The sequence below is a fragment of the Polyodon spathula genome, chromosome 3 (genome assembly GCF_017654505.1).
Source record: "Polyodon spathula isolate WHYD16114869_AA chromosome 3, ASM1765450v1, whole genome shotgun sequence".
Classification (NCBI taxonomy): domain Eukaryota; kingdom Metazoa; phylum Chordata; class Actinopteri; order Acipenseriformes; family Polyodontidae; genus Polyodon; species Polyodon spathula.
In genome coordinates, this window is record NC_054536.1 from 24,276,728 (window position 1) to 24,290,754 (window position 14,027).

Genomic DNA, 14,027 nt, shown 5'->3' on the forward strand with positions numbered 1-14,027 from the left:
AACTGTCTCATAATGCAGACAATGTTTGCTGTGTGGTAGATTTTACATTTGATCATAAAAAACGCTAATCTGCTAATCCTTTTGCATGTGCCCCTATGCTTCATACAGGAATAAGGAGCTAATGATTACAAGGAATTACCCTAGCAAATCCTGGTTTAATTAGAGTATATTTGAATGCATTGCCTCTATAGTTACCTTTACTGAGCCTGGTTATACATCAACCTTTTTTTTATTATAATAAAAAATCATTTGTAGGAAATGCAATGCTGTAATAGTTCTTTGTGAACCACTTCTATAGCTAGGTATTGACACATAGGAAACGGCTTGCTTTGTAATCTGTATTTACAGAGCTCAATTAAATCTGCAAAAGGAAGATTGAGGTGCCTTACTGAGTATGTGGTTACATCCAAATCTAGGCTACTGGTGTCACCATTTTAGCACAGATTGAAGAACATATTGTTGCATTTTTGTAAACATTTTAAATACACACGGGTGAGTTTGAAAAACACATTTCTTTTCACATGCACAAGGGAGAACACTTGATAAATGATTTAAACGTTTATTTATCTTTTTTGTGTTGCCTGAAGTGAACATTTTCCAGAAACAGGAGCCTAATTAGAAAACAAAGCATGAAAATATAGCATATATATATCAATTCCCCAGCGCGATGTAGAAGCTTGGTTAATACATTTACTAGAATTGTATTTGTACAGTCTATCTTATATAGCAGGCAGAAGTCATTTCCAATAACGCACAGGAAAGCTAAACTGAAACTGGCATTTTCAATATCAAAACTGAATGTGCTTTTAATTTTAAATCTAAATGTATAAACTAAACTATAGATTTAAAAATAAATCAATAATTGTGGTAAAGCACCTGCCCCTGTGTGTATTTTCTGTTATGTTGTGTGTTAATGTTGGTGTATAGTCATTGGTACACGGGATATAAACGCGTCTGTGTAACACAAGTGTTTAAAATGTATATTTGTATTTAGGCACGAGGATTGCATAGCACTTCACTTGCAAGTAAAAAGTAATATGTGAGCACAGGGAATTGCACTTTATTAATTCACGTGCAGTTGTACCGTGACTCCAATTGAATGATTGATTAGCAGTCGAGTCTCGGTACAGCTGCATAAAAGCAGCATGTTTTCACCCACTCAGGGTTGTGTGTTCGGTGAGTGGAGAACAGGATTAGAAACTGAGGTAATACGAATAATAATAATAATAATAATAATAATAATAATAATAATAGTCGTAGTAGTAAAATATCTGCTCAGCTGTGTTTTGTTTAGTCCGTTTTGTTTGTCTGTTTATTTTGGCAAATGTGCCGTGTCCAGTTTTTTTGTGTTACAACCGTGCATTTTCTATTCATTCATTGAATGCTGAGCGAGACCAGTCGCTCAGCTCCACCAAACTCCACCCCTCTGTTGATTATTTCCTGGCTCTGGTCTGACGCCACTCACTCCGGCCATCTTTGTGACAATAATACACAACTTTGATTTTTTTAATTTGTTTTCTGTGGATTATGAGATCAAGTGTAACTCCCTCATTAAGTTCAGAGATGCCTGTGCAGTATGTATCTGGAATAATGTCCGGCTGTGCAGTTAAATCATTTTAGTTAAAGTCGGTGTACTAGCAGGCACTCTTACTGCTACTGTAAGATGATGCAATTGGAAAGCGTTTGCAATATACAGTGTGCTTATTGAAACAGAGCGCATAAAATCCTTTTCAGTCTCTGAATGCAAACTTTACTTCTCATTAAATCAGGGGTGCAAATTGTTTTGAAAATGTGCTGTTTTGAAAGTTTAGCACCTAATCAAGCTCCCCTCCCACTGCTCTTCAGTTTGTTTTTACCGTTCGAATTGGGAGAAAGTGCGCTGCGAAGACATGCTTGCGACACGTTTCTCAGTTGGTGAGTGTGGGTGGGGCATGCGAGCAGTCCAAAAGGAAAATCATCTACAGTTGCAAAGAAATAAAAAAAAATTAAAAAACATGTCCTACTGGCACCAGAATTTAATGTTGCTGGCGCTATATGAGGTAACCCGCCACTAACTTCTCGTGCCAAATTTGCACCCCTGTAAATTCAGATCAGGAGAACTGTTAATGTTTGTGGGTCCAAATACTGCTGTGAGAAAAACATGGCTATTAATGACTGAGGATTGGTATAGTTGGTGGTTTTTTGTCATGCATTATCAAGAACTGTATTTTGTAATGGTTATTTAACCCTATTTGCACAAGGCATATTTTTAACCATGCATGTTTCCCTATAGACAGAGCTCTAATGTAGTGTTGCAAACAATGCTTTGAAAAATGAGAATAAACCTTTTCTAATTACTTCAAGCTCTTAAAACTTCAAGCCTGAAGTAATTAATTAAATTGTCCAATACTTGCTATCTAAGCTCTTCATCCACTACAAACCAAGAATAATCTACCCTACAAAGGACAATCGGCAGAAGTTATAAAATGTGCTAATTTTATTAAGGGACACAGTACATTATTGCTCCTACTGTGCTCCTAGTTTCTGCCAAATGAGTGCTGTATCTAACTATTCACTGTATAGTACACAATGTAGTTAGAAGTTCACCAGCTTCCATGCATTACCATTCTATACCAGCTGTTTGCAATGCAGTGTATGTAGTCATTACAACCAAAATACTGACACACACAATATCCAATATTTTGGAGATATCTGTAGTGTGTTTAGCCACAAAAAAAGGAGAATTGTATTTATTTTATACATGATGAGAAAGCTGCAGTATCAACAATATGAACTAATAACATCTTCTCAGTCTAATACTGAGAACCTTGGCTGCGAATACAAGTGAGGTAAGGTCAGTTGTCGCCAGTGTAGCAGTGAAGACATGTTCCTATAAAAATAATTACAAACATTTTTTAAATAGTTTCTGCCTGAATACAGCATTTGTCAATAGTGTCAAGAAATAAGGTTGTGTGTGGAATGAAATCTATTTGAACAAATACAATAAATGCACTAGAGCTAATTGGATATTCAAATTGCATTTGATTGTCCTTGTATATTTTGTAAGGCCATAGTAGAGTACATTTTGATTTAGAAACAACACATAACACCTTTTGTGAGCAGTGTGTGGGTTTTGTAATTCATTTTGAACATGTAATTACTCTATTAGTTTGTTTGTTATTCTTGGTTCTCTGCACAGGATTTGGTCCCAAATTAAAACTGGCAGTTCTTCAGTAAGGTAAAAACAAGCTGTCTAACAGTCAGCAGGAAGTTTTCTATTTGGTGTAGTATTTGCAGTGGTGGAATCCATTGAAACCAGCAGAGCTAACACAGCAGCTTTCAATAGCTTCTGTAACAAAAATATATATATGTATATATTATTTTTTGTGACACCAGCAAGCAATTGTCCAAGTTATTTTGAGTCTGTATTAATGGCTAATAAATGTTTCAGCTTTACTATAGTGTTTTGATTGTCACTCCTTGGTTTATAGTTAGTGAGATGTATGATTTCCATTACATGAGAGTAGGTGTTAAAACTTCAGCTCTCGCCAAGACAAGCACCGACTAAAACATAGCTTCTTTTACTGTAAACTAATGTGATACATCTGCATTTCCTTCCATCTGATGATGTAGATATCCTTCTGGTGTTGATGGCTGAAGTGTAATGCTGGCTCCAGGGATCAGCCTGTTTTGCCTCCCTGGTGCATCAGCACACACGATGGTTGCAATGCTGGCTCCAGGGATCAGCCACAGTGCAGCCTCCCGAGCGCATCAGCATGACAACTGTCTGGACTGAGCTGAGTAGGGTACTTCTCTGGGGTCTTCATGTAGGTACCTTCCATCCTTGGTGTTTTGTCGACTAGCCCACAACACCTTAAGAGGGCTCAACAGTGATTCTGGCGTCCCCAGCTCCACCCCCGTCCATCCCCCACTCAGCTAAGCCCAGCTTACTTACTTTCCTTTACATCAACTTTTTAAATTATTTTTTTTATTATTTATTTCTACTGTGCTTGACTGCTGAATCCAATGTCTCTGAGAAACCCGGGTTGCGGAGTGTGCCACAAATCCTTGACAACCCACCTCTACTGGGTAAACCTGAACTCTCCTTGCTGTTCCACTTCAGCGTACCAAAGTTTCTTTCTTTTGTATGCCTCATCCACAGCATCCTCCCATGGCACTGTTAACTCTACCTAGATGAACAAGGCATGCTAATCCAGAGTCAGACCACAAGACAACATCAGGTCGAAGGCTAGTGGTGGCATTCTCAGGTGGGAAAGTAAGCCATTGTCCAACATCTCCCAGCATGTTCCAGTCTCTGGCAGCTTCCAGTTGTCCTGGGTGTGTTTTCATGGCGCACATTGGGCCCCTTGATCAAAGCGGAGCAACGTTTGAATGCCACAGGATATCTGAACATCATTGCCAATCAGGTGCATCCCTTCATGGCAGCAGTGTATCCATCTGCTAATGGATTTTTTCAGCAGGATAATGCCCCCTGCCACAAGGCTAGGATTGTCCAGGAATGGTTCCACGAACATGACAGTGAATTCAGCTTACTGCAGTGGCCTGCCCAGTCACCAGATCTCAATCCAATTGAGCATCTGTGGGATGAGATGGAACGAACTATTCGGAGTAGAGATCCACTACCAGCCAACTTGACAAAACTGTGGGAAGCATTGGAGTCAACATGGGCCAGCATCTCTCTGGAACGCTTTCGACAGCTTGCAGAGTCCATGCCCTGACGAATTGAGACTGTTCTGAGGGCAAAAGGGGGGTGCAACTCAATATTAGGAAGGTGTTCCTGATGTTTTGTAATCTCAGTGTGTGTATATAATATATATTGTGTATTATTTGTGTGTGTGTGTGTGTGTGTGTGTGTGTGTATATATATATATATATATATATATATATATATATATATATATATATGTGTGTGTGTGTGTGTGTGTGTGTGTGTAATTTAATGCAATTGGTGCATTTTTTTACTGCTCAGTTTAAAGCAACATAGATGCATTCAATTTAGTGATGGGAATAGGTGGGTGAAATCAACCTCTATTATAACACCTTCAGCAACTGATGAGCAATTTTGTTCATATATTAATAGGTTTATTATCATCTGTCAACCGATAAATCTCATCATCGGTGCATCATTAATTCCATTACAATGTGTTATTTCTTTAGTCAACAAAGCTTTGAAAACTATAAAAATCTGTAATGTGTAAATGTGAAGTGTTTGTAAAGATCTTACATGTTGTGGTACTTCCATCTGTCTCAAATTAGGAGTCTTGAAATAAACACATGTATTTTTTTTTATTTAAATTGTGGTACTACACTAGGTTAAAGAGTTCCCAGTTTCCATTCCTTATTCTGAGGAAGTCTGGTACTGATTTACTTTTTGTCATTTCACCCAAGCAGTGCCATCTGGGTCAAATCATATTACTGGCTGGAAGCATGCCAGTCAATAGAGGAAACAGCTGGTTGGGTAATGAGAAAGAATGGGTGGGGACCATTTCACAGTCCAGTTCAAATAGCAAAGGAAGTGCAACTCTAACTTAAAGCATAGTTTTGTTTTTATTAGAGTAGTAGATAAAATATATATATTTTTGTAAAAATTTGTAACAATCTGATAAAATGATTTTGTCGAATTATTTTTAATTCCAGTATCGTCATCTAACTAAAATGTTACATCTGCATCCAAATTGCTATCCTAACATATCCCTTTGGTTTGTGTTTCAAAGTTTAAATGCCCCAATGGGGATACATGTGTCCACCCCTGGATTAGCAATTAAGGTATGCATCTGAAGTACTGCTTGCCAGTTTTGAGGAAATTAAATACAGTGCCGTGAAAAAGTATTTGCCCCCTGTCTGATTTTCTGCATTTTTCACATTGAATTTGAATGTCACTTGAATGAGTTTAAGCAGTTCTGCATGAAGGAGTGGACCAGAATTCCTCCACGATGCTGTGAGAGACTAATCAGTAACTACAGGAAGTGTTAGGTTGCAGTTATTGCTGCTAATGGTGGCGTAATCAGTTATTGAGTCTAAGGGGGCGATTTACTTTTTCACACGGGGCATTGGGTGTTGCATAACTTTCTTTAATAAAAAAAATAAGTATCAAAATGTTGTAATATTTGTTCACTCTGGGTCCCTTTTATCTAATATTAGATTTTGGCTGAAGATCAGATAACATTCAGTATCAAATGCAGAAAATCAGACGGAGGCAAATACTTTTTCACGGTACTGTATTTGCTATAAATTGCTCTTATAAATGTTTACTGTGGTGTATAATGATAAAAGCATAGTGATAATGAAAAAGTTCAGATAGATAGATATGGCAAAAAAGTTACCATTGTAAAATATGCCAAATACCAAAAGCCATGGTTGGTAAATACATGGTAGAAGTATATTAAAAGTAAACTGCAAAACCATGTTAAGTTACTTTGGTAAGCTTTTAATAGGGTAATGCTAATGAAATATGTAATGTGTTATTTATGGAGAGTAAAAAAGATCAAGAGAGTGAATGCAACAGGGCTTATTTCTGGATAAAGCCCACAACAGCATAAATTCATTTTTGTCAATAACCCATCATATAATCAACGTAATTCAAAGCAAATAATGAAACAAAGTCTCCGGTTTTGTATTTTCATCATGTCTCTTGCCAAGATAGTAAAATCTTAAGTTATTCAGATACACCATTCAAAAGTTCTGTCAAAATAAATTTGCTGCTTTTTTTTTTTTTTACACTGGTTTTAATCTTTCTTGTAGCAAGCCATGTAGCTGTGACATCCAGTTTTGTCGAATGCTACACTTTTTTACTTTGTTTACAATAATTCCAACATTTAAGAAGCAGCACAGAGTTTGTTTTCAAAAATTCTAACTTCCTATTCTGCAATTTAATTTCCTTCCCTTTTGATATGCTTGCTGCCCTGCAGCCCAGCTGATTGTGGAAGCTGAGTCTCTAGTTGACTTATCCAGAATCCTGGTACTGATTTACTTTTTGTCATTTCACCCAAGCAGTGCCATCTGGGTCAAATCATATTACTGGCTGGAAGCATGCCAGTCAATAGAGGAAACAGCTGGTTGGGTAATGAGAAAGAATGGGTGGGGACCATTTCACAGTCCAGTTCAAATAGCAAAGGAAGTGCAACTCTAACTTAAAGCATAGTTTTGTTTTTATTAGAGTAGTAGATAAAATATATATATTTTTGTAAAAATTTGTAACAATCTGATAAAATGATTTTGTCGAATTATTTTTAATTCCAGTATCGTCATCTAACTAAAATGTTACATCTGCATCCAAATTGCTATCCTAACATATCCCTTTGGTTTGTGTTTCAAAGTTTAAATGCCCCAATGGGGATACATGTGTCCACCCCTGGATTAGCAATTAAGGTATGCATCTGAAGTACTGCTTGCCAGTTTTGAGGAAATTAAATACAGTGCCGTGAAAAAGTATTTGCCCCCTGTCTGATTTTCTGCATTTTTCACATTGAATTTGAATGTCACTTGAATGAGTTTAAGCAGTTCTGCATGAAGGAGTGGACCAGAATTCCTCCATGATGCTGTGAGAGACTAATCAGTAACTACAGGAAGTGTTAGGTTGCAGTTATTGCTGCTAATGGTGGCGTAATCAGTTATTGAGTCTAAGGGGGCGATTTACTTTTTCACACGGGGCATTGGGTGTTGCATAACTTTCTTTGAATAAAATAAGTATCAAAATGTTGTAATATTTGTTCACTCTGGGTCCCTTTTATCTAATAAATAGATTTTGGCTGAAGATCAGATAACATTCAGTATCAAATGCAGAAAATCAGACGGAGGCAAATACTTTTTCACGGTACTGTATTTGCTATAAATTGCTCTTATAAATGTTTACTGTGGTGTATAATGATAAAAGCATAGTGATAATGAAAAAGTTCAGATAGATAGATATGGCAAAAAAGTTACCATTGTAAAATATGCCAAATACCAAATGCCATGGTTGGTAAATACATGGTAGAAGTATATTAAAAGTAAACTGCAAAACCATGTTAAGTTACTTTGGTAAGCTTTTAATAGGGTAATGCTAATGAAATATGTAATGTGTTATTTATGGAGAGTAAAAAAGATCAAGAGAGTGAATGCAACAGGGCTTATTTCTGGATAAAGCCCACAACAGCATAAATTCATTTTTGTCAATAACCCATCATATAATCAACGTAATTCAAAGCAAATAATGAAACAAAGTCTCCGGTTTTGTATTTTCATCATGTCTCTTGCCAAGATAGTAAAATCTTAAGTTATTCAGATACACCATTCAAAAGTTCTGTCAAAATAAATTTGCTGCTTTTTTTTTTTTTTACACTGGTTTTAATCTTTCTTGTAGCAAGCCATGTAGCTGTGACATCCAGTTTTGTCGAATGCTACACTTTTTTACTTTGTTTACAATAATTCCAACATTTAAGAAGCAGCACAGAGTTTGTTTTCAAAAATTCTAACTTCCTATTCTGCAATTTAATTTCCTTCCCTTTTGATATGCTTGCTGCCCTGCAGCCCAGCTGATTGTGGAAGCTGAGTCTCTAGTTGACTTATCCAGAATCCTAGTGAAAGTCTGCGACAGGCAGCTGCTGTGGGAAAACTCTCACAGCTGCTCACAATGGTACTCTCCCACCACGTGTCTCTGGGATTCAAAAAGTAAAAATTGCCCATACAATAAAACTGCAGCTTTTATTTAATATCTTGTTAATTAAAAGCAGATTTTGGATTCTGCCAGACTTTGTAAACTTGTTAGTTTCCTTTGGAATAAAAGAGTCATGTTTGGCTTTTTTGATCTTGCATATTTTGTAAAAACATCATAAGCTTTATAAGCCCTACAGTGTTAGATTACATTTAGGTAAAACACCACATGTTGATGTTCATTCTCCTCTGTCTCATACTGTAGGTATATCATAGTTCTTCACGTGTGTAATTACGCCCTGTGTGTACAGAAGTTGTCTTTTAATGAAGAAGATGTGTGCTGCTGCTCACACACCTCTGCTGTTTTGTTGCATCTTACTACCATACCTGGATGATTCTAGCCAAGACACTTGTTGTTTAGTGAATCAGAGTGTGGTGGAGATAAGGTTTTGACTTCTGTGATCCTGTGCAAATTTGAAGAGGGTCTGAGTGCTTTCAAAAGCAACTATTTTGCTTACTTTGAACAGAAAGGAGCAGAACACCATGCAAGAAAAACAGACACCCTGAGGCTAGTACTTCTCTGAATGATAACTATGAAAATAGAGGAGTTGTAACAGAACAAGATGGCTGGATGTGTAGTAGGGTTATCTGTAGAACTAGGGTGGACGGAACAGATAGGAAGGTTTGGTTATGTACATCCTGCAGTGGACAGATAACAGATAATGATACAAATTGAGGTATATTCAGTTGATCTAAAAAGCAATGGATTTAATGCTGCCAATACTTAAATAAATACAATAGAACTCTTTGGGTTCCAAGAGTTATGTAAATCAAACATGTAATTCTAAACACAAGTATTTGCAGTGGTGGAAGCTGTAACCTCTAAATATGGAAACATCATTGATCCACTGAAACCACCAGATTGGTTTTGTTTACACTTTTTGTGAAACTAACTGGCAGTTTTCAAAGTCTGTAGTTATGGTTAATAAATGTTTCAGCTTTACTGTACTGTTTTGATTTGCAACTCATAAGAGATTTCTGTAAATGAAATAATATTTTTTGTGTGTTTTTCTCTGTAAATTGTAAAACACGAAAACATGAGATACATTAGGCTTTAAAGTACTGTAGTAAATTGTATACCCCCCACCCCCACCCCCCCCAGCATTGAGATTAGGACTTTAGTATATAAAGTAGTTGTTCTCTGGCAGTGGTGGTTTGTTTTTGTAAAGGAAAGACACTCCAGAACCAGAGTTGTCAACTGCAGCTGTAGAGTGGAATGTAGTCAAGCTATTGTAATGTTTTGCAAGTGAGGTTGAGGTCTAAACAATTCAATTCAGTCTACATTATTTATTATTTATTATTATTTATTATTATTATTATTATTATTATTATTATTATTATTATTATTATTTGCACTTTTGATTCATCAAGGGAAGCTGGCTCAGTGATTTATTATATCTGTAGACTGGAAGCCAAAACAGTCAGCTTATTTACCAGGCATATTGCTTCACCTCTTATGGCCTCTGGTTGTAATACTAGATCACAAATTGAATTCTTCTTTTTGTACTTGCAAGAAACCAAACCTACAGTATAAGTTAACAAATAACCTAATTTGCCAATTGCTAAGTGTTTGTTCAGCCCATGAGCAAATATGCCTATGCTATCTGTATTCAAGATTCAAGGTTGAAGTGGCCTCACCTTTGTTTTCATGGCTACAGTTAGTTCCTTAATGCTCACTTGAGTCCCCTAAAGCCTTGCCAAAAGCCTGGGATTGCTTTCTATTGTTGTGCGGAGGGCATGGAAATGTTATTGCTCACTCGCTTCTCTTATTTTCCCTGACAGCAGCCTCAGCTGCACTTTATTATTCAAAGGTTAATGTAAACTAAGAAGTGGGCAAATTAAAATTCTTAGGGCTGCTTTCAAGCTGATGCAGTGTGACCTTCAATGGAATGATTGGGTATACATTGATACACTCAACAATCATGTTCATCTGAAAATGCATATATATGCTCATAGGCACTTTTTTTACAAATCTAATTTGCAGGGACATTTCTCTTGAAATCTTGTAACAAATCCTTCAACTACACATGAGTGTGCCGGTGCCATACGCAATAGATTGCAGGCAAAGGGATACTTGTTATATTATGAAAGAATCACAGCCTGATGTTGTTTTTTGGGTCACACTCCTCTTGGGCATAGAAACTGTCATGGCTATATGCAAAATAAACTGCAAAATTACTTTGACAATTTGCCATAGTAAACTTTTATATGGGTAAGTTTACAGCTTTTGCAGAAGCAGCATATCACCATATGGAGTCAAACCTGCAATAAAAATGTCTAAACAGCTGGTATCATCATAATGCTTCACAAATCAACAGCATATAGCATTTTTGACAACAAAGATTTCTATCCTAACAGTCAATCAGAGAGAATACACATCCCAAATCTGTCTTTGAAAATGTCAAATGAAACAAATTTCTGCAGGGTTGTCGGTTGATAAATGTAGCTTTTACCTGGCTAAATAAATAATGTTTATCAGGAGTTACAGTAGCACTGAAAGTGTGCAGTTTTTTCTTTTGTTTTTTTTTTAAGTATGCATTGCGACTTGAAATCTGCATGTCTCATTCTCATCACAGGCATTTTTACACTGTAAAAGTAAGGCGTCCTCAGCATCAGGGTATTGAGAAAATCAGAAAAGCTGTCTACTTGCATCCACAGTTTGCTCTTCATAGACCTGTATTATTGTATCCTGGTTTTTCAGAATGGTTGAGAAATTGTTTGCAGGAACATTGAAGGATAATTCACTGGTCACTCATTTCTATGCTTCATGGTAATGGCATTGATGCATGAGCACTATGACAACTGGAAATGCATCATAGGATCAGTAGTACCAAACAGCTGTAGAATGCATACAGTAGAGAGGCACTAATCTGGATGCAAGTTAATACATTTGCCAATAGCCTTTATGTAATAGTTGCAAAATGAGCAATGTTCCTTTAAATTTGTTTAAAATAATTTGGGGATTTTAATCATTTTCTCATTTTTATTTATATGGTGGTGTTCTTAAATTGTTAAAACTGTGTCATGGCAATTTCTAAAATTATTTGTTTTGTAAAATTTATTTAAAAAAAAAAAAAGCAAACAATGACATACATGTCAAGGTCAATTGCCCATATGCGCAGGAGCAAGTCACTCTGGGCTATTTTCAGATGAGGATGCATATCTGAGTTGCTCTGTATTACTGTCTGTTTTATTTAGTGACTGCATAATCTTTCCTTAAATGTTAAAATAAATGTATTGTACTTGGAAATATGTAATAGATTCTTAGCCACTGTAGTAATTGATTGAGAATGTTAGTGTGTTTACCACATGTCTGATTAAATGTAACAGAGGGTTATATGAATATGTTTATTTTAATGACTCCAGGCTTGCTATTTTCAGATCCTGAAGCTGACTTTGTCAGAGCAATAAAACGAGACCTGAACTGAGAAACTTCTCCAGTTTGCTTTGAATGGGACTTGCAGTGAGAGAAGGGGTCACACCATGCAGTTAAAAGAAAAAAAGTTCAACACAGAGTACAGAAAAGAGAGGGTTACAGTTACACTCAGCTGTTTGAACAAAGTCAATTCATTGTGTTCAATTTTTAAATTAAGTCATTTACAATATGCGACTGCTAGATTTGACCGGGACCATGTAGAAAATTTGTAGTATTAGGAAATGAGTTTAATTCAATTGACTGGATATTGTTGAAAACAGCTTCCAAGAACTAGAGCTGTGCTACTGAACTTTACTGTATACTAGAGCTGTGCTACTGAACCTTACTGTATACTAGAGCTGTGCTACTGAACTTTACTGTATACTAGAGCTGTGCTACTGAACTTTACTGTATTCTAGAGCTGTGCTACTGAACTTTACTGTATACTAGAGCTGTGCTACTGAACTTTACTGTATACTAGAGCTGTGCTACTGAACTTTACTGCATACTGTAGCAGATAAGAGGCCTGATTTTTCAAAATCTTTTGCACAATTTGCAACAGATTTTAAAGGAACAAAAAATGTTGTACCTAAGGTATTTGCTACATGTTTTGTTTTAACAAACTTGTCAGTGTTAGGTTTGTTTTTGTTTTTTTAATCAGTGCAGGTTTAGCATTAGTGTCAACTTTTTACAAAGAAGTATACCTTTGAAAGCACATGTTAAATTGAGCAGATTAATTACAACAGATATGAATGTTGTTGCTGTAAACAGGTGAATTACAGTTCCTGATAACAATGCCTTCACAGCAGGCATTAAATATTTCTGCTGAATTGCCGTTTACCTCCCAGTCAGTGATGGCTTGTGTCAAAAGGTACCATTAATAATGGCAAGAGTAAATGCACAAATAGATTGGTAGATTAGATGAATAACACTAAGCATGACATTGCAGTATATTATATTAAGGCACTGGAATAGTTATAGTTTATGCTGTAATCTAGCCATAATTGTTGTGGCTATTAAATGTCAAAACAGATTGAAGTGAAAGCATGTGATTATGGAGGTGTTTACTTTAAATGGATTAGCTTCCCTTGGGCTACACAACACTGTAATTATGGATATGGCTAAATTGTAATCTCACTGTACAAATTTTAAAAATATATATATATATTATATATATATATATATATATATATATATATATATATATATATATATATATATATATATATATGGCATTACACTTCCTCAATTGATCTGTTAATACAGTTCAAGGTTTATCTCAGTATCACACGTAGAAATGTATTAAGCAATAATAAATATTAGGCTTATGATTTGTATCTTTTGTTCTGTACTTGCATTTTTGTAAATAATTAACAACCTTAGTTTACAGTCACCAATTGGAATTTGCTTGTTTCAGTTTCCAACTTTTTGTCAGACGTTTCATGCAAAATATGTATATGCATTGTTTCTATTGGGTCTATCTGTGAATTTGATAACTTCATTACTATTCTGATTCAGTGTATTTTTTTTTTTTTCTCTATTCCAGTGCTGGTCCTAAGGGAGATAACATTTATGAATGGAGGTCGACAATCCTGGGACCCCCTGGGTCAGTGTATGAGGGAGGTGTCTTCTTCCTGGACATCACATTCACACCTGATTACCCTTTCAAACCACCCAAGGTAAGTGAAGTACAATACATCTAAATATACCTTCGTGCAGAATTGTATACTTGCATAGCCAGGTGCAAAAGGTGTTGAAACAAAACTCTTCATTTGGGCGACACACATCCACGTGGAAACTTTTTTTAGGTTGTATAAAATGTAATGACACTGGAAAAATCACACTGAAGGTGTAAAACTGGCAGCTGTATTCTAGATGAAAATTAATTGTTATGGTCCTCATTCTAAAAATGGGGACCCTT

The 14,027-nt window shown here is 36.0% G+C and overlaps 1 protein-coding gene across 2 annotated transcripts in view; it reads left to right on the forward strand.

Moving 5' to 3' along the window:
* LOC121312880 (ubiquitin-conjugating enzyme E2 E2) overlaps nt 1-14,027 on the forward strand; it is a 124,793-nt gene that overhangs the window by 93,397 nt on the left and 17,369 nt on the right. For both annotated transcript variants that reach the window (XM_041244757.1, XM_041244758.1), the window contains one exon: nt 13,653-13,785. In XM_041244757.1, coding sequence (XP_041100691.1) covers nt 13,653-13,785 — 133 coding nt within the window. The remainder of the gene's footprint in view (nt 1-13,652; nt 13,786-14,027) is intronic.